At 38.9% G+C, this 22,144-nt stretch overlaps 1 protein-coding gene across 3 annotated transcripts in view; it reads left to right on the forward strand.

The window, feature by feature from the left end:
* AOPEP (aminopeptidase O (putative)) overlaps positions 1-22,144 on the forward strand; it is a 234,689-nt gene that overhangs the window by 54,197 nt on the left and 158,348 nt on the right. For all 3 annotated transcript variants that reach the window (XM_080373211.1, XM_080373212.1, XM_080373213.1), the window contains exons 5-7: positions 4,204-4,370; positions 11,957-12,113; positions 16,262-16,510. In XM_080373211.1, coding sequence (XP_080229337.1) covers positions 4,204-4,370; positions 11,957-12,113; positions 16,262-16,510 — 573 coding nt within the window. The remainder of the gene's footprint in view (positions 1-4,203; positions 4,371-11,956; positions 12,114-16,261; positions 16,511-22,144) is intronic.

Below are 22,144 nucleotides of genomic sequence, written 5' to 3' on the forward strand. Positions count from 1 at the left end.
TTTCAAACATGTCTAGGGGTGGTGACTCCACCACTCCCTGAGCAGCCTGTTCCAATGCATCACCACCATTTCAGTGAAGAAATGTTTCCTAATATCCAATCTGAACCTCCCCTGGCATAACTTATGGATGTTTCTTCTTGTCCTGTCACTTGTTATTTGGGAGAAGGGACCTACACCTTCCTGCCTTCAGCCTCCTTTCTGGTAGCTGTAGAGAGCAGTAGGTCCTCCTGAGACTCCTCTTGAAATTAAACAGGCTGAGGTCCCTCAGCTTCTCCTCACAGGATGTCTTCTCTAGACCCTTCACAGCTTCATTGCCGGTCTCTGGACACGCTCCACCACCTCTACATCCCTCTTGCAGTGAGGAGCCCACAACTGAGTACAGTATTCAAGGTGCGTCCTCACCAGTGCCCAGTACAGGAGGACCATCGCTGCCCTGGTCCTGCTGGCCACACCGTGTCTGGTACCAGCCAGGGTGCTGCTGGCCGCCTTGGCCACCTGGGCACACTGCTGGCTCACGCTCAGCCGGCTGTGGACCAGCACCCCCAGGCCCTTTCCCACCAGGCCCTTTCCAGCTGCTCTGCCCCAGCCTGTAGCGCTGTGTGGGGCTGCTGTGACCCAAGCACTGAGAGTTGTTGAACCTCGTACAATTGGCCTCAGGTCATCGGTCCAGCCTGTCCACATCCCTCTGCAGAGCCTGCCTGCCCTCCAGCAGGTCAACACTTCCCTGCCTCGGGCCCTTGCCCCCAACTTGGTGTTGCCTGTGTACTGGCTAAGGGTGGTCTCAATCCCCTTGTCCAGCTTGTCACTAAAGATATTAAACAGAACTGGCCCCGGTACTGAGCCCTGGGGAACACCGCTTGTGACCAGCTGCCAGCGGGATGTAGCTCCACTCACCAGCACTCTTTGCACCCAGCCATCAGCCAGATTTTTACCTAGTGAAGAGTACACCTGTCCAAGCCATGAGCAGCCAGTTTCTCCAGGAGAATGCTGTGGGAGATGGTGCCAAAGGCTTTACTAAAGTCTAGGTGGCAGCATCCACGGCCTTTCCCTCACCCACTACATGGGTCATCTTGCCATAGAAGGAGATCAGGTCAGTCAAGCAGGACCTGCCTTCCATAAACCCATGCTGGCTGGGCCTGATCCCCTGCTCGTCCTGTACATGCCACATGATGGCTTTGAGGGTGATCTCCTGCACAACCTTCCCTGGCACTGAGGTCAGGCTGACAGGCTTGTAGTTCCCTGGATCCTCCTTCCTGCCCTTCTTGTATGTGGGTGTCACGCCAGCTAATCTCCAGTCAGCTGGGGCCTCTCCAGTTAGCCCGGGCTGGTGATAAATGATGGAGAGTAGGTTGGTGAGCTGTTGTGCCAGCTCCCGCGGTACCCTCTGGTGGATCCCAGCCAGCTCCATAGACTCGTGCGTGTCCAGGTGCTGCAGCAGGTCACTGACCGTTTCCTCGTGGACTGTGGGGACCGTGTTCTGCTCCTTGTCCGCATCTTCCAGCTCAGGAGGCTGCGTAACCTGAGGGTACTGGCCTTGCTATTGAAGACTGAGGCAAAGCAGGCATTAAGTACCTCAGCCTTTTCCTCGTCCTTTGTGGCCATGTTCCCTGCACATCCAGTAAGGGATGGACGTTATCCTTGGCCCCCCTTTCGTTTCTAATGTAATTGTTGTTCTGCTAGTTTCATTTCCAAATTTAGAACTTTTATTTTTCATTACTGTTTTTTTAGCATACTGACAAATTTGAATACATTTTCGTTTGAAATAATGCAGCTATAAGTATACCTAGACAAAAATGGTATTAAAACAGGTGAAGAATGGAAAGGAAGCTTAGTTTTGAAGAAAAGATTAGGTACTTGAGCGGTCTTTCTCCACTTTTCTAACTCCCTTTCTAATTGGTCCTTAATTGTAGAGACTTGTGACCTGCCTGTGTATGTATTTTGGCATGAAAATATTTTATGAAAAGAAGTTACGTAATATGTATTATTTCTTGTAATGAGAGGCTTTCTATCCAGCGGGAATGCTTTTGGACAGGGAGGCTTGAAACTAAGTCTGTAGGTGCAGCTTGAAGTTTAGCACTAAGGAGATCTGTCCACTGCATTTCATTTTGCCCATCTGCAAAATGATATTAACATTATTTATAAAACACTTCATGGTTTTTAAGTAAAAAGTGCTCTCTGAGAGCGAGACATTTAATATTCTCAGTAGTGTCTGTTCCATGTTATATTTGTATTGTGTTTGACACGGCATTGAAACATTCTGCCAGCCCATTTTCTCAGTCATTGTGGCATTTTCCTCTAAAATTTCTTCAGGTTATTAAAATCCCTTGTATTTCTCTTAAGACTGGGTTTTACCGATGGCACACAGCAATATAGCCTTCACAAACATGTGGTAAATCTTTGGTAAAGTATATATATCAGTAGTCATTAACCCCACCTTTCCTTTCTTTCCTATAAACTACTAGGATCACTTTTTGTAATTCTGTGTATTTTGTTAATGTTTTCATGAATAAGGGACCATCCTTTCCTCCCCATGCCCTCCTAGCACACATGTTTTAGGGCAGGGGTCCTCAAACTACAGCCCGCGGGCCAGATACAGCCCCCCCGGGGCCTCAATCCGACCCCCGGTATTTACAGACCCCCCCGCCGGGGGTTGGGGGGGAAACCAAGCAGCCGCAGATGGCTGCCTGCCACTGCATCCGCGCGCCGGCCCCCTGGTTAAAAGGTTTGAGGACCCCTGGTTTAGCGTAAAGAATATGTCCAGTATCTCTTGGCTAGCATTACAAGGAGGAAGCAGAACCTCCTGGGATGTGAAAAAGCAAGCTCTTCAGGTTTTTTTGTAAACATACTGCTATGCACTTTCTTTTTCTGGGAGAAACCCCAATTATTTTATGTATACCAGGGTTGGTTACAGATTCAGTTTTAGGAGATAAATTCCAAAGAAATTAAAGCTAATTAATGATTTATAGAGATTGCTGGTATTTTTTATTTAGCTGTGTGTTGTGTTTTACTGGGTAAAAGATAACTGGTTGACTTTCTCACCACTGCAGATATCTATGTTCTACTCTATTTACTCTGCTAAATGACAGGTGAAGCCAGATTTTTTTTTTCTTCTGTTTGTGTGCATTAACAATAGGCCTACCTGAAGTACAGTTTCCCTCCCTGTTTTACTGAGAGATCAGCTGGGCTGCGTTAGTTAAGCCACAGTAACTTGATTGTGCCATGGACAGCTCTGGACCCAGCAGCATAAATATAGGACTTTTGTCAACAGGACAAAAATAGCTTCAGAATATTTTTCATCTGTGGCTATTCATATCTCCAAATTCTTTACCTCTGTGTTGTTTCAAGTTGGATTTAGGGAAGAAATAATTTGAATGGAGGAGCAGTTTGGAGGGGGAGTAAGCAAGACGGTCAGGTCTTAGCCATTGCAAAGTAGGTTTTGTCCTAATGACCCTGTCTCCTATTTCTCAGTGTTTTGATGATTTTTGAATTCAAGTTATGAAGGATACTGGTCAGAATATTTTTAGACTCAGGCAGTCACAAAATAATGTGTTCTGCTCCCAGAATATTGGCTTCATAGGTTTTTTAACTCAGTGAAGTGATACTTTCAAGATTTTTCTCTAGCTGGAGAAACCTGCTGACTGGGTGTGTTTTGTATATAACTTTTCAAAGTTAGCTTTTTTTAAGCTAAGAGGTGGTGCTTGCAAGTACTAGGAATTCAGATAAAACTGCAAAATGCAATAAAAGAAGTAAAACAAGAATTATTAGATCTGTGCACCAGCAATAGCTTGCTAGGAGTTAATGAAAAACATTGTTACCTTGCCTGCTGTGGCTAAGCTGCTGAGTCCTGCAATGGCATCGTCAGAAGACATTTGGAAACCTTCTTTGGCTTTATGGGTTCATCTGAATGCTACTGTATGAAGCTGGAAGGTTCATGTAGAAGCATGAGAGGGGAAAGAGTGGCAACTACAAAGTTTCCTAGTTTATATAAAAAATATTGTGGTAATCTTGCTTTTCTTCATCCTCTTTTAGATGACTTAGATTGTACGTTGATTGGTTCGGGTCTTACAGTTTTGAAACCTACATAGATGACATTAAAAAACCCCAAACCCTCAGCACAACAGTACGTTTGAATTTTGTTACAGAAAACTTATTTCAGTCATTCTTATTCTAACTCCAACTTCAACTCTTTTTCCTTCCATCTAGGCCATGTGTTTATACGGTGGGATCGCCGATAAACAACAGAGCCCTTTTCCCTTGCCAGGAACCGCCAGTTGCCTTGTCGACATGGCAAGCCTCAGTCCGAGCAGCTGCAGGCTTTCTTGTGTTAATGAGCGGTGAAAACTCAGCAGAACCAGTCCAGCTTCGAGAAGGTGAAATATATTTTCTCTAGAAAGTTATTTGTAATAATTTTATAATTAGAACTATAGCTTAGTAAATATATGATTTTTGAAAGAATGAAGTTCCTAACCTTAAAAGCACTTACATATCAATCTTTAGTCTCCATGTCAGCCTGTGGAAAGGTTACCTGCTCAAGGCCTCAGGATAACTTACCAACAATTCAAAGCATCTACATTTCACTATGTTACTTCTACTTATTTTTTTCTGTGTTTTTATTCCTTTTACTTTCTCCAGACCTAGACTTTACTTGTCATAAATATGCTTTGTTTTCATCACTCTAAAGTTGAACATTTCATAGATAATGTACCTTACCAGGTTCTTGACAGCTTCAGGCCTTGGTGGATAATTAACTTTCAGTTTTAGTTCTCCAGTCCAAGTGTACCTCAGCACATCAATGATTAGTACTGGTCATTGTGTCATATCTGTTTCCTGAAATATATGGAATAGATGAAGAATATCAGGTCAGTGCCCTGAAAATCTGGTCTTCGGCAGTGTTTTTTTGGCATTGGTAGATCACAGCTTGTGCAACAATAAGCAAGCAAGCGTTTTTTTTCTGTGTGGGTTATAATTTATTGTCTAAACTTCTGTCTGCACAGAGAAGTTGTTTTTAAGGCAGTTTCACACATAACAAAAAGTATGTGTTGTGCCCATTAGTTTAGAGATAGCCTGTTCAAACAGGGACAGTATTTTCTAGTGTAAGCAGTTCTGATGAAAAGTAGCATATAGGAAAAGGTTAGAATTATGTGTTTCCAGAAAAAAAAGTAACCTTCTGTTCCACTTTAGAAAGACAGCTTTATTCTTCAGCAAAAAAAAGAATGGAAGTCATCTTGATTTCAGAATGGATCAGTTAATCTATTTGCATGGAATTGTCTGGTTATTTCTGGCCATATGTGAAGCCTGTTTCAAGCCTTGTCTCTTCAGTTGAAACATGGAAAACTGACATGGTGAGCTGCTCAGCTCCTCACTTGGACTGTAATACTGTCTTGATGTCAAGAAAGCAATGATGCTCTTGACTGCAGGCTAGGAAACCAGCTCAGCCATCATTGTTGAATTACTTTAATCCACACTTAATCTTGCTAACGAGTTGTTGCCTGTTTCTGCCTCAGTGGTGGCTATGTCTGAAATATTAAGAGGAAGAAGGATGCTTATGTGACTTTATAGAAAGAGAAACCTTGGAATAAAATTTGGGCAGTATGAATTGGCATAGGTCAGTTAAAACTGATACTCTGTTAGACCAATTAGCTAGTTGAAAAGGCTATATTGTGAAATAATTACTTCCTCATATATCTTGTCATTCTAGTTTTAAAAAGCCATTAAAATTTTATACTTGAATAAAGAAAAAAAAAAACCCTAGTTGTGGGGAAAACCATTTTTAAAGTCCTGTTGATGGAGTGTTGAGAATTGTATCAGGGTACCATATTGTCAGTGATGGCACTGGAGCTTAGTCACCCAAAGTCAGACTTGTCACCCTGTGGGGAACAGAAGGGGCTTTTGTTTAAATCCTTGTAGTCATTGCAGTGGGTCAGTTTATCTTGGTAATTCATGTGTCAGCTTAGAGCTTTCTTTGATAGGGTGTTTTGGGTTGTTTGGTTTATTTTTTTAATTTTCCAAAAACTAACACAGTGTATTTCCTTTCCTAAGAACTCTGTGAAAGCAAGAAATATTCTTAAGAAGTCGTTCATGGGAAGACCAGTAGGGAGGAAATGACTCATTTTAGCTTCACTCTGCTAATGAAGCGCTGAGTGAAAACTGAACTGGGAACAACCAAATGTAGCATTAAAGCTGGCTTCTTTAGGAACGGTGTGACAATGGGAAAAGTTTTGTGCTGAACTTAACTGAAGAGAAGCAGCAGGAGCACCTACTGCACTTCTGTCCTTACAGTTTTCCTTCTGCCTCTCTTCAAGATGGAATTTCCAAGAGCATGGAAGGTTCTGGTTACAGATCTATGCAGTACATAAAATTATGGTAATTTTGATGTCATGGTGGAAGGGTTGCTGCGTTTCTTTAAAGGTAGTTGGTAGGCATTGTGCTCTAGTAGCTCTCAAAGACTCAATCATGGATGAGACCCTTGTTATCTTGGTGCTTATATACAATTGGAAATGACAACGAAGCATTAGATAGCTTTGTGGAATTTTAAGTATTTACAAAATAGAAAGGAAAGGAAGGAAAGAAGCAATATTTTAAGGTATGTTTTTAAAAACAAATAAAACCAAGGCTCAAGTGCTAATCTGAAGCCTTGAATAAATTCTTAATGAATTTAGGAATACAAATTCATTAGTTCAGTTAATAGGACTTTTAAGAGTTAAAAAGTTAAAAATGGTCTGTTAGTGTTATAATAACCTGGCCCACATAGTTCTTATTGTTAGGCGGTTATGAAGGATGTATGAAATCTATCCAACTTAAAATTTTGTCTTTACATTTACAAAACATACCTAAAAGTCTTTCAGGGTGATTTAACTTAAAATACCTTTTCTTTGCCAAATCATTTACATACAGTATGCCGTTGTGCTGCGTATTTATAAAACTGTACATAACAGGCGAAACACCAAAAAATAATTTTAAAATGGTTTCTCAGAAAGAATAAGTATTTTGGCAAGGCGTTGTGAATTAATTTATTCTGAATAGAATTACAAGTTAGCTGAATATTTTTTCCTTTAGAAGTCATATTTATAGTAAGAGTGCAAGGCAGACAACAAGAGAACAGCAAGCAAGGATGATACATACCTTCAAGCTTTTAAAAAGAGTTTTGCTTTCTGCTTCACAGATGTACATCTCTAGATGCATGATCCAGTGCACTTCCAGACTAGGTGTACTCACATGTATAGATTCCTCATTTGTCACTTGTATTTGCAGGTTTTGGTAATAGTGTGCTTCCTCCCATATATGCTGGTTTTGCATTCTGCCACCTACAAAACTATGGCTCATCCTGTCATTTGAAATGAAGTGAGGCCACATTTGTTTGGAAATATAGATATGTCACTTACTCAAGTACAATTCAAGTATTAAAGTATGACCTAAAAGTGCTTTAAAATATGATGCATTCTTTACAGAGCGCTTAGAGAAGAAAAAATTATCAGAAAAATGCAATTGACAATGCTCTGGGGGAGAAAGCTTTATAGTGAGCACTGTGTGTGTGTAATGTAATCCATTTAGCCATTGAGTTTATTTTTCAGCACTTACCAGTTGCACTCTCCTTCAGCATATTATTGTAACACATAAAAGTGCAAATTTAGTCACAAACACCTTTACATTTGTTTTGATTAATATTCAATAAGTAGATATTCAGCCATCAAATGTGAAATCAACTGGCTTGCTTTTTGTGCAGTTACTCTATGATTATGTAGTCCTTGATCTTGTTTTGCCATCTCTGATTTCAGCAAGAAGGTGTATTTTGTTATTGAGAGCAAACAGTGGTGCTGGAGAAGCCACTGCTACTGCTCTGTAGTTACTACCACCAACAGCTGCTTTTCTTTGTGCTCCTCTAACTTTTCACAACGCAAAATGGAAGAGTCCAGTACTTGTGTTGATTGATCTCCAACATGTATCAGAAACTACAGCTCATCACAGGCTTGAGGCAGTGTTGGACTAATGCTCTTGGCATGCATGCGAGGGTGCTGTGTGGGAAATTCTGGCTTTCAGATAAGATCAAAGATTTCTACAGTTACAAAGAGTTTCAGAAACCTGGAGGGCTCTTAATCCAGTGCTCCAGCCAAGCAGTAATTTTGGCATAACTACTCATTTAGCCGTAGTTCTATGTATTAGCACTAGTTATTTGTCTATCAAATGCTGCGTGGGACTCTCTCTCTTTTCCCGTAGAGGTAGCTGAGTTTTGTGGGCTTTAGTGGATCATGGCCGCCATCTGTATTATGTGGTGTTTATGTTTGTGTTAGTGCAAACTGTTTGAGGGAAAATTTACTAATAAGTGAAAATACTCTTAATGTTCTTGCATATGGCATTAACAGATACTGACTCTCAGGTGTTTATTCAGTTATAATGCACTCCACAGAATTCAAACAATTTTAATGGTTTCAAAGGTAGCTGAATGCATTAAAAATTGTAGGAAGTAATTACATTACTCATCACTATTATTTCAAGTAGGGGAAATAAATGGCCTTTAAATTGTTCTTTTGCACAATTATAAAAAGATTATAATTTCCTACCCTTGTTAAATTTATTCCCAAATTTTGCACAGGAAGTTTTCCAGTTACACCTAATAGAATAGGTGATTGTTGTTGCATGGTTTGTGCGGTTGCAACATGGCAGATTTGCTTTGCAGAGCTGATTTTTTTTGAGTAATTATTTTCAAAATTATAAGCAGAGAAAATGTTTTGCAAGTACTAGAATTGCCTAAAATAGTTACCCGTAGGAATCAAGTTGCTCTTAATCCAGTCTGGTTATAAGGAGAGGGTATAAGCACTACAAATAAAAGGACTAGAGTGCTCTTCCTCTATGTTTCCCACGGACTAACCCCATCCTAGTATCTTAGCCTTCCCAAGGTGCCCTTGCTTAGTGTGAAACTGTTTTTGTGGTACAGAATGCTGGGTGGTTTTGATGAAGCAAGCCGTCTCCCCGTTTGAGCTGCACGGTTTTCTCTTACCCTAGAGGTGGTGCTGTCTCCAAGGTAGCCACGGGAAGGCAGAGGGAAGCCAGGGGAAGGGGGGAGAACAGGGGAGCAGAGTTGGAGCTTGTGATCCCAAACTGTTCCCTAGGGTGGATCTGAGGGGTGATGAAGGAAAACAAAACAAAGCTCACTGATCTGAAGGAAGTTAAAGAGAGGAAGTGAAGTTACGGGAGAAAAGCGCAGTTATTACCTGTAGCGAGAGAAGACAGAAGATAAGTGTGGTTAGACTCTCCAGCTGGTTCAGGGTGCTTGCTGTAGAGAAGTATTGCCAACATAAATACCATCCACCAGTCAGTGAATGCACTGTAGAGGACTCATTTGTCATGCCAGTGCATGTGATTTCAGTTGTTCAAGACAAAACAACTGTAGTATAAATACGTAGTTATCTTACACAGTTCTAGAGTATGAATGCAGAAGGTGTCTAAAAGCCCTGCAGGAAATGGATTGAGCCTCAATTAGGTGTGTAAAGACAGTATAAGTCTTGGATCTTCTGTGAATATCCAGTTTGCATGGTTTCTGTAATGCCTGCAGAATTCCAGGGGCTTGGAAAGAAGACAAGGATCTGTATGTTAGTTGCTTTTCTTTTCTTCAGAAAATCCTAATTTAGAGAAATCTGAAAACATGTACCAAAACCCCATAGCTTTCTCTGTCTTTGGTACCTTCACCCATTTGCCAGGTTTGCTCTAGATCTGAGTATCTTCGTTGCTAATTCATGTGAACTTCTGAATGCAGTACATGCTGTTCTCTCTGGAGTACTAAACTGATTCCCCAGTCATTTTGACATTCTGTTCAAATTACAGTTGTCTTTTAAAAAAACTCTATGGTCTTGCTTGCTGTAGCCTGTCTTGCTAAATTTGTTTCTCACTGTAACCCTCTCTGCTGCCTCTGCATAGCACACGCCAGCACCTTTTCCTTTCAGTCTCCTCACTGTTGTGAGAGCCTTCTTTACACCTCCTGCTGCCTGGAACAGTTTTCTGTCACTGCCTTTTGACTTCCCTGCAAGTTTCAGAACTCAGTTAAAAACACATTACTGGTTTTCCGTTTCCATTACAATTCCTCAAATTTTCACTCTTCCTCTGCTGTTATTTAACTCTGAAGGTTTTACCATTAACATAGCTGCATGGAGCATTTTGTAATGCTTTGTATGTAACAGATGCTACACAGAGTCCAGTATTGTAGACTGTTTCTGGGCCTTCTTTTGTACGCATTTAAGTCAATGGTAAAGTTGCTGTTACCTACAGTGTGTGCAGGCCTGGGCTTCTAGCACAGCTTATGTACTGATGCAACTCTCTGTATCAGGAGTTTGATATGTCAGAATAATAAACTGTTGCTGTCCTGGGTGACCTCTTTCTCTCGAAGGTGGCATTTGCTTGCCTTGGCTCATTTGTAGCTTTGCTAAGTTGATAAAAAAAAGGGTGGAGGGGGGGATTTGGCAAAAGACCTATCATTCTTTCTCCTATTGTGTTTGGAGCAATTACGTTGCTTTTGCTCACATATTGACAGGAGGTCAGGAAAATTACAGGAGTAATATATATTCACCTAACAATACAGACAAAAGGTTTTTGCTAGTAGTGGTGAATGTTGCCAAAAGTGGAATGGGGTGAGGGACTCTAAGTAGTTGCTAGTGCATGTAAGAGGCAGAGGCTTTATCTACCTCTTGCAAGACTTCACAAACAGTATTGTTTGTTATACTAAGTAGTAAGTAGAAAATTTATTGAGACTAAGCAAAAAGCCCTTCCTTTGGACAGCTTGACCTTCTGTAATCATTAAGGTAGGAAACCCAGAGATGCTTTGCTAGTTGCTTATTTCCTTTCCTCTATGCCTTGTGGCCTCCACTGGACTTTTTTTCTTCATTTTTTTCCCCCCTTTTGATAGAGTTCCACAGGTCTGGTCAGAATACTATTGCAAAAACCCAAGTATTAATGTTCTCTTAAAATAACTGAAGTTTGTATGTTTCCACAGTTGCCACAGCTACAGCTATTTGCACATGATTCAGCAGGTTGTAACTCATGATAGGCTCTTTCCAAGAGTAATTAACCTATTAGTATGATGTAGTAACTGTACTTGTGACCATAAATCAGTACTTGAACGTGACCCTTAAGCTATACCTTTTTTAAAGGGACAGACGGAAAAGCTAAGCAACATTTAGATTAATGACGGGTATGCTGTCCTAAAACATCCTCCAGTTTGCCAAATGTGTTCATAGTTATAGCCATCCTATACTGTACTCCTTGTCTTCCAGCACTGTGTTCCTATAATGATAAGATTTATCACCTTTTTATGTTCTGTTGACTCCCTAATCTTGTTTAGGCAGCTTCTGGATTATCATGACCAAATCATTGATTTAGGCAATAACCCATGTGATTCTAAGCTTTGATTTTTCTCTGCCTGGTTGGCACATCATATATCTCAGATTGGCTGGTCCAATTCACAAGCGCTAATGTTGTTTGTTAGAACTTGCCTATCAGATTGGTACTGTCCAGAACACAAAGAAAAGATTTTGTTCTGTATGAGATTATACAGTCAAAACAAAACCATGAGGTGGTTGATCCAGGGTTGAAAGAGTTAAATTTTGATATTTTTTTTTGTGAGTGTGTATCTAAAGGTGCTACTAGATTTTACATCTGATGCAATTTTTGGGCAGTAACAGTACAGTCATGTTAAGCTGCATGAATAACATCCCGCTTACAGATGATTTATTTATAGATAAAGACATCAGCAGACAGAGGAAAGTCTCAGGTGTAAGTAAACAGTACTACATCCATAGTGGTTACATATGACTGCTCTTATGCATCTCTGTAAAATTATTTTTCTTACTTCAACAAGAAGCAGGAAGTAAGCTTAGGAGGTTTGGCCCAAAATCTCAAGTACATAAAAATGTCAAGTACTGAATGTGTGCTGTGACTCAGTCTGTATGAATGTTCCTTTTATTTACAGGTATCTTGAGCTGGTACTACTATGTGACTATGCCAATGCCAGCATCCACCTTCACTATTGCTGTGGGATGTTGGCAGGAGGTTAAACAGCAGTCCTTCACAGCTGCTATCCAGTCAAACATTGAGTTTTCCTTGCCATCTTCACAAGCTGATTTCAGGTTGGTATTTAGAATATTGTTGAAAAATGAGATATATGGATAGTGTTTTCATTTATTCTGTGGAATGTGATAATGAGTCATATTAGTACATGAATCAAAAAAGAACTTTACAATCTGAACAGAAAAATCTTGACAGGGAAATGATTCCAAAGGCATTATTTCATGGATAAGGGTGTGGTTCTTTTTATGTGAAAACAAGCTGCTTAGTGAGCAACAGCGTTAATAAATCCCAGTATCCTCTGGATTTGCATCCTACATTTTGTGTCTCTTGATGCTCTGCTGCAGCAATACCAGGTCCTCCCTTGTTTCTTACAATGCCTGGCTGTAAGATCTTTCATGTTACCAGACTTGGTCCATTCTGGATACCTGATGGATTCCTGTCCAGTCCCATCCCAGAGTTAGAGCTGGCCTGTACAGTGGTTTGCCTGGGGTGATGTGTACTGACTGGCTAGATGAAAGACCTGTTGCAGTGGTCCCATAAAATAAAGTTGGACCAATGATTCTTTTCAATTAAAAAATACCCTGTTGTCTAGCGTGTGCAGTGGCTACTTAGCTGTCTCACCAAACCAATAGCAATGTAATTATTTTGGATAGATCTATTCCTCCTTTCAATCTAGTCAAACCTGCTTATTGAGTTTAAATGATTATAGAGTGATAGATGAACTGAACAATACTGTGTATAGGCCTGCATGTGAGATGTGAAGCTAAAAATTACATCTCTGTAGAAATACCACTTGTTTCCACATGTATTCACCCATAGTTAGCAGAAGTCTCAGACACGGCACTCGATTTTCTCAGATACTACTTTCAGCTTTTCAAATTCATAGAATCACAGAATCACAGAACAGACCAGGCTGGAAAGGACCTTGAAAGATCATCTGGTCCAATCTTCTGTGGGAAAGGGAGCTTAGATGAAGCTGTCTAGCAGCCATATATGCCTCCTTTTGAAGAGAGCAACTCTGTGCCCTTTATAGATGCCCTTTAAGTACTGGAATACTGTGATGAGGTCCCCCTGAGCCTTTCCTTCTCTTTTCTTCTGAGAAAAGACCTAGCTCCTTCGGTCTTTTCTCACTGGACAGGTTCTCCAGCCCTTTGTTTGTTTTTGTGGGCCGCCTTTGGACCCTCTCCGGTCTGTCTGTCTTTGTTGATTTGTGGGGACCAGAAGTGGACACAATACTTCAGGTGAAGCCTGACAAGCACTGAATAGAGTGGGGTAATCCTATGTCTGTCTCTGCTAGTAATGCCCCTGTGAATGCAGCACAGCCTCCGCTTTGCCTTTGTTGCTGCAGCAGCACACTGATGACTCATGTTCAGCTTGGAACCAGGAGCCCTGGGTCCCTTTCAGCAAGACTGCTGCTCAGACACACAGGTCCTAGCCTGTGCTGGGCTCTTTGGTTATGTCATCCTAGGCACAGGACTTTGCACTTTGTTGAACTTCACGCTGTTCTTGCTGTCCCACCTCACCACCCAATTTGGTGTTGTCGGCAGAGCCTGTGAGGGTGCTTTCAATCCCATCATCCAGGACATTTGTGAGTATGTTGAACAGTGTGGGGCTTGGTATCAGTCCCTGCGGGACCTGTGACAGGCTGCCAGCCTGAGTAAAAGTCACTGATCACACTCTGAGTGTGGCGTGTGAGTCAGTTTCCTATCCATCTTGCAGACCATCCATCCAGTCTGTATCTTGCTAGTTTGTCCAGGAGAAGGCTGTGGGAAACTGTGATGAATGTTTTGCTGAAGTCCGTGCAAACAATGTGCACTGCTTCTCCCATGTCAACAGAAAATGTTCTTTTGTTGTAGGAGGGGATCAGGTTAGTCAGGACATAACTATTTTTTCTGTTATGCAATTAGAAACTTAGCTGAAACAATACTTGCCTTTTAAATAGCTGTTTTGCACTAATACCATGTTAATATTTAGACAGTGGAAGTCCTTACCAGTTTGATAAAGCTAGTGAGACTTTGGAACTTGAGGACCTAACAGGGATTTCTTGTTGGAATTTAAAACAAAAGGATTCTGACGGCTTGCAGCTTTGCTGATTTTGGTTTAAAAAAATACTAAGTCTTGAATTTCAATATTTTACATAAGATCAGTAAGACATGCCTATTCAAGCTTGAAACTAGTTTATAGGCTTAATAAAATTGTTTTGTGTTTATTCATCTACTATTTGTATGTTATAATATGACTGTCTCTACAGGAATATGCGGTGATACTCTCTATATATTACTCTTTAATGTACAGCATGTTCAGTAATAGGAATTTTTATTGATTTGGTGAAAAAATTGTTCTGACAGTTGATAGAATATGTTTTCCATTTAAAAAAAAAATGAAAAAAGGGAATATTTTTGTAGCAAAAATTAGTGCAATTTTTAATAAATGTGATGGTGATTGGATAAATTAATTGACACAGGTATTCTGATGTATCTATAGCGGTTGAGTTTGTGACAGTGGAAGAACTAATGTGTTTCAGAAAAACAACTTGACCAAGAAGAAAAAAAAAATATCAAAAAATCCTCTGCAAGAGTGGTACCTATTATGCATAGACAAAAAGGAGAGACTAAGTATACAATGTTGTTTTGCGGTTAATTAGGACATAAAAATCAATGTCCTTAAAAATCTGCTCTTCCAGTTATATCCAGTAAATCTTTATTTGGGAGTTAGCACAACCGACACTTGTTACTTTAGTTTACTTGTTAGTTTAGTCATTAGGAATAAGTAACCAAACGAACACTGTGCACAGTAGTAGGCATTTCTAGAAAGGGTGTGAAATGGATAGACAACTAAATGTTTATAAGATAGTGTCTCAGATAAGATAGTGGAGATAAACTGTTGGGCAGCAGGAAAAGGAAGGATTTCTGAAATAAGTTGTTGAAATATGTAGTGGATATAACTTACATCCAGGTGCCAGTGGGTTTGCCATAAGGGCACTGTATCAAAGAAAATGTTAAATGGAGAGAGGGTGTTGAGGAAGTTTCCTATCTCCTTGTGGTCATTAAGGATTTGGCAGCTTTTACAAGAGATAGGGTGTGAGCTTTCATGTTCTTGCCTTACCTCAACTCTGATAATTAAATACAAAGTGACATTGTTTTACAGCAGAAATATACTGGGATAGACCACCCTTGGAAAAAAATGGTATAATGATGGGTGTAGTTTTTTTGTATAATAGCTTAGAGTCCACTTCTTTTACAGAAAGTTGTGTAAACAGAAGTGTTGTCACTTCAGCAAAATGTAGTCCTTTTCTACGTGTTATCATTTTGTTTTCTGTCAGGACTTACCTGGAGCGTGATCTTGCAAATATAAATGCTTTCAGTGATGTCAGGTGCAATAACAAGTGTTTTGCCTGTCCAGGCATAGAAGAACCAGCTTCTGTAAGTTGAAAGCTCAAACTAAGGAGAGGTTCTATGCTGTACAGAAAGACAGGCTAGCAGGTGAAAACATGAAGCTTATATCTGTTTAGATATGAGTCTATTTGGGCAGGTAAATTATTGTGAAGGTATATGACTCAGTGTTTGGGAAGGAATTGATTTACCCCTCAATTCTTCCAGTTATGGATCTGGATATCCTGTAAAAGTAATGTAAAGTAAGCTTGATCCTAATGTGATATTTTTAAGCTTCTATGGTGATAAGCTGGAATTGAGATCTAGTGTTGTTTTTTACTTAAGGAAAAAAAAGTTAGTAAAAGTTCCTGGAAAATTTTAGTAACAACAGAAAAAAAGCCCACTTGGAATTTCATTCTAATTGCACTTAATATATTTGTGTTAATATGTACAAAACCTTATTTTCATAGTCATATTTGAGTAAGAATTCTCTGAATAAATAAGAATTTCTGTATTGTTATTTAGTTTATGTACATTTTAAGCACTTGTTTTTTTGGTGGATATGTATTATAAAAACAAGGTTTAACTAGGGTTTTTTTGGTTATGAGTAACCATATCAGTTCTACTCAGACAGGTATTAATGACTGTTTTCACGAAGTGTTGCACGTGTGAACAGTGTGAGAATACAAATGAGTTGGTTTTATGCGAACTGTCATTCTGATGTTTAGAGAATATCCTTTTCTTAGCATACACAGTTGTGGACATTTCTGGTATCACATTAAACTATATATTTTTCTCTCTCTCTCTTTTTTTTTTTTTTATTTTTTTATTTTCAGATGGCATGAAGAAATCTGTGGTCATGTGGAATATCCCTGCCGTTTCCAAGATTCTGCTGCCAGGTTGCAGGCAGTAATTCCTTATAGAGTCTTTGCTCCCTGGTGCCTTATGGAACGCTGTGAAGAATGTTTGATTCAGCTAATTCCTCGGTGCCTCTCGGCTGCTTACACCACACTGGGTACCCATCCCTTTTCCAGGCTTGATGTTTTGATAGTTCCTTCCAACTTTTCCAGCCTAGGAATGGCTAGGTAAAGAAACTCCTTAGTATCTCATCTCCTGTATTTTCCTAGGCTCGTTTTTATCAGGTAGTTAACAGTGTCACATTGCTATCAATATGAAGTTGCCGTGCTCTTGTTCTTAAACCAAACAAAACTCTAGTTCTGGCTTCATGTGGCTAGCGTTGTTTGCATCCTTTGAGATACGATCTTTAACATTAGTTTTAACAGGGCTCAGGGAAGGAAATTATATGCATATTAAACATGGATATGAGTTTCTGCATTTGTCAAAGTCAAGGATTTTTTTAAATGGTTCTGTTGATTTAAATACTTGATGCTGTGTCATGTTTTCATTTGGCGTTGATTTTACCATTATGTCTTGACAGAAAAAGAGCATGTTAAAATCCAGATAATTTATTCTCATTATTCATAAGCCTTTTGAGATTTATAACTTTCTAGTCAAATGTTGGTCTTTGGAAGCTCAGTAAGGCAAACTGTAAGGATTTCATTATCAAGTTTTCATGGGTTTATGGAGAATTAAAGCTTAATTAAATATTTTTGGTTTTACAGTATAATTTCCAGTTGTGCAATGTCAGTAGAATTTTAGCTCTGTTAGTTGTAAGGCAACGATTAACGATTGAAATTCCCCATTTGTTTTTTATTCTTCTTAAAAAAGGATGTATTTTTAAGTTGGTAATGAGACAGTATGTGTTAATAGCAGAGAATGAAACACTTTTTATTCACTGTTTTCCTAGTGCCAACAGTAGAGTGGATTCATTTATGTAGATGGACAAAACATGCAAGAGAATAATTAAAGGCAAAGCTTGGTTAGAAAGATGAGGAGTGAAAGGAAAGGTGTATTCCCAGACTTTTTTTTGGGGGGGCTCTTAGGGCAGGTGTTGAGTAGGTTTGGTGTCTGAAGCAACTTCAAGAAATTTTAGAAATCACCAGTTCAAGTGCTTATATGAACCACAAATTTATTTCTTTTTACAAAGAGTATAATTAATCAAATAAGGAAGCATTTTGTTTCGTGCTACATGTTTTGTTTCTTCTCTATGTCGATTTTTTTTTTTCCTACAGCCTTCCTCTTGCGATCCTTTTAGGGCTAAAAGTAGAAAATTTTGCTGGCATGTAATAATGTTATATAGGTTTTAGCATAAATATTTTTTTTTAATGAAGATCCATAAAATTTTAAACTTAAGCATTCAGGGATTCTCCTTTGTCATATAAGCCTCATTGCTTTGTAGATAGTTGTACGGGTTACTGAGTTTTCAGTGACGGCTCTTTACTCAGTGAACTAAATGAAAGCAGCAAGAAATGTACACAAGTACTAGTTGCTTTGGGCATGGCCCACAGACTACTACTACCACAGAGAATAGTCTGATGCTGTGAATGGTGGTTTGATTTGGAGGTAAGTGTGATGTTGTGTTCCATGTTCTTGAAGCCATCTGAAATTGGTAAAGCTGCTTAGTGATTTCCTCTGACTTCAAAGGCGTGGTACTAAAAGGATCACACAGGTCCTTATGGATCATCACTGTAACTGAGGAAGAAACCGGCCACTTTACTTAGCTGTGTAGTAAGAGCTGTGATCAGTGGAACCAATGGGCAAGACACACAAATAGTATGAAATGAAAGAGATGGAGAAATGTCTAGGCCAAAATGACAGCACAGAGTAGGAGAAATCTTGAGACACTATTGCTCTTTGGGAAGTTGTCAAAGCTTCCCCTGCATGTACCTTTCCCAGAACTTAGAGGGAAAAGATGCCTGCAGGGTATGCTACTGAAAAAACATCTGTGTTTATCTGAGTTCAGATTTCATGTTCAGAATATTGTAATTGTGCTTTATTTGTGAAGGAGATCAGAAAAACCTGTTTTTATTTCCCTATGCTTCTAACCACTGTCAGTTCCAAGTGATCCATATCACTGAATATAAGTAAAGGATGAAAGAAGGGGCATGCGTACTTCCGCATGCTTTTCATTCAACAGTTCATCAAGCCAAGCACATTCAAATTTTTCAAAACTGAAATAAAGGAATAATTTAAGCTATTTGAATTTCAAACTATTTGGACAGCAAAGAAAATTAAGTGACTCATAATAGCCCATTTGTTCTTGTTTTGTGTGACTTTTTTCAAATAGAGGCTTCTATGTGTAATAAGCTACTTAAATGGTTAACTCCTTGCATGCAATGCTAATTACCTAAATGACTTCAGTTAAGAATAAGCTATGTGAAAAAACCATGTCCAACCCACATGAAAAAAAAAAAGTCAGCTATTATCTTGGGTTAAAAAGGGTGTTGTAGCGTTTATTTTCTATCTTCTAGTCTATCTGTAGCAGCATAAACATAACACAGCATGCCAACACAAAGGGGCTGTTGTTTTGAGAATTCTAATTGTACTCCTGTCTGCCAAAGAAGGAAGCAGTCATAAATTTTAGTCATCATCCGAAGTACCAGGGCTTTACAGAATTTGGCACTTTTCTTTGTCTGTTCCTCATTAACCAATGCGTACTGTGTTTTTTTATATCCCAAAATACTTCCCTTTACTTAAAGAGGATGTTTCCCCAACATTTTAGACTGATGTGAGATGATGATATTTCTTGCATAGTGACCTAATTAGGCATTTTAAGCTGTCTGTTCCAGTAGCCACCACTGTGGGTCAGCTGCATTTTTCTTGAAGTCTAACAGATGCTTTATGAGAAAAACTCTAGCTGAAAGCCTATTCATTTAATTGTGTTTTCTGTATATCTCTTCCTGTGTTTTTTAATTTGCTATGGACTTCTGTATGGAAACAGGATCTTGACTGTATATAATAATCACAGTCATCCCTTCTTGTTCCCTGCAGATCTTTGAAGCTGGAGGATTTAATTTTGCACTCTCTCTTGGTTTTACACTGTTTCAGTGCAAGTGATGCAGTACAGCTTCTCACAAATTTATTCTAGTAAAAGAAAAGTGTGGCCTATATGTCTTCGTTGGTGATATTATGTTAAACTGTACATAAATTAAATTAATAAAGTATTGTGGACAAAATCTAAATAACTTAAAAGCCAGAAATTCAGTGCTTTCTGTAGAATTTTGAGAGTTTCATGAACACCTAACAGCAATTAATTATCTGCTTTTAAGTTCTCTCACTAGCTAAAGGGAGTGAATTGAAAGAAAAGGAGTAGGGAAGTGTGTCAGACTGCAAGGACTCTAGAGCTCCTAACAAGACTGTTGAGGGGAGAGATCCCTGACCTCACACTGCGCTGAAAGGTGTGCATCATTCAGTACTTTGATTAAAAGTACCACCTTGTTTTGATGCTTTTGATGATGACATGCTACTCCCTGAGGAATTGTCAACCCCATTGGTATTTAAATAGTAGAGTTATTTCACAGTTGCAAATGCTGTCATGTGAGCCAGTAGTTAACACAGGTGAACAAAGCTGGCTGAAAGACTTCAAATAACAAATGGGGTCTGTGTCTTCCCTGGTTGTTACGCTCTTCAAGTCAGTTCTTACCTAGTCCAGTTTTGTTGATCACATTTTAAAACTCAGTGTTTCAAAATCTCTTCCTTTTGACCTACAATTCAATTTCTTTCCTTTTGGCAAAACCTGAAGAGACTGAATTCCTTGTTCTTTATTGTTTCCTAAGGAAGAACATTTTTTTGAATACAAAGACTCAACTTTTTGTGGCACTTGGGCCTGCACTTGAGATCTTGAATTCTCTTGCAGTGTTTAATTGTGTTAAGTCCTTTTTTTAATTATTTTTTTTTATTTTCCCCATGTAGTTTTTTCCTTCATAACCATTGAGGGCCTTTCACAGTCACACTATTTTTTTTTAACGTTTCTGTGGCTTTAGAAATTACTGACCATCTTTCTACTTCACAGCAAATGTGCTGATACTTCTTTTATTCTCCTGGGGGAGAGCCTTTGTTGGCATTGAGTTGAAGTACTTTTTTTGAAATAAGGGTCTTCAAAGATTTTTGTTTCCAGCATGCATAGCTTAAATAACGTAAGTTTACTGTTTTTTTTTTTTTTTTTTCTGTTTGAATTAATGTACTTTAGATGTACTAGTTTTGTAGTAAGTGCTAGCACAAGGGTAAATTCTTAGTCAAGCACCATGTGTCATGACTTGGCTAGTCACATGTTTGCAGGGAGGTAAAAGAGTATGATGAGAAGAGTGTTCCTTGGTATGTACTATGCTTTTGGTTTTTCCTTAAACAGTTAGTACTAGTAACTGCTGAAAATAGAATAATGGGATAGATGGAGTTCTGTTCTTACCTCTTTGGGCTATTCAATTTTGGCCAGCAGGCCTAGCAAATAAGTGGAACCAAAGAACATCAGAGCAAGATACTGACATTTTCAAAACAGGATCCTAATGCTAGGTTGTTTGAACCCTATTTAGCCTCTAAAATTAGTGGCCTTGCTTTCAAGATTGCTGGATGCCCTTGAAACCCAAATGGTGTTTGATGACAGAAGCATAGAGGATGCTTTGGCATATTTGTAAATCAGGTCAACTTACATAGCTGGCTAAATATGGATTTAGCAACCCAGCTTTCAATCCTATTTATAAAGATCATAGTCACTCTTCTCCTGTCATGTAAATGGTCTTTGGTATTTTAAGAGGAAAGAATAACCCTTTCTTCAAAACATGATGTATCAGTAAACCCTTGAGTCTTTCCAGGCCATGTCACCAAGGCTGTGAACTTTTTAAATTGAAAAGAGAGAAGAAAAAGAAAAAAAAAAAAAAAAAGGAAAACAGAAGTGCTCAAGCAGACACTTTGATTTGTGTGTCTGTAGCCACTGTTTATCCTATCTGTATGTCTGCACTGTTCCAATGACAACTGATTAAGCCTATTGTAAAATCAGCCAGGACTGTTGGAAAACATCCAAGTATCAAACCTAAATGTGAGTCTTTAGTATTGTTCAGTCTTGCAGAACTGTGATTGACTGTTTGCCTCAGCTGTTGAAGCATTTTGTGGATGTATACCTGACCGTAAACTTTTTTCACAACATTTTCAGTTGAGTTAATTTGACTAAATACTTGTGTAGGCCTTAAACACGAGCTCTCCTTTTTCTGTTTTTTACGTATCACTAGTTGGTTACCCAGACAGAAATACCCATGTACAAAAATTAAAGGCAAGAGTAAAAGTATGATGTCTGGAGAATGAAAAATGGATATATTTTTTTAAAACTTATTTTTCATTCATTATGTGCTGGAGATTCATAACTTGAACTTTGCATACTTGTTTGCTTGTGTATCTGATTTTTTTTGGTGGATTTTTTTGTATGAGAGACTGCAAATTGCCAAAGACTTTTAATTTCTGATCCTGCACATGGTTTTGCATGCCCTCAAATTTACACACAAAAAGTCCTTTTCATTCAAAAACTGTATGTGCATCTTTATGTAGTATATTTGTTGGCAGGATCATGACTTGGTTAAACATGAGTGAAATTCGACTTTATGATGCAAGTAACTTTAATGTGATTTGAATTTAAAGAAAAAGAAAAGCTGTTGAGCTTGGACTTCCTGGAAATACTTACAAGTAGCAGTGATTTGGTATACATCCAGTGTGGTTTTTTTAAAATAGAATTTGAAGGTTGCTTGAAATTCATAGTGGAGTCTACTTAGGAGGAAATTGTATCTTTCTTGTGTTTCTCAGATGAGGGATCAAGCAGGGATATTTGGCTGAAA

Source organism: Falco punctatus (assembly GCF_963210335.1).
Source record: "Falco punctatus genome assembly, chromosome: Z".
Taxonomy (NCBI): Eukaryota; Metazoa; Chordata; class Aves; order Falconiformes; family Falconidae; genus Falco; species Falco punctatus.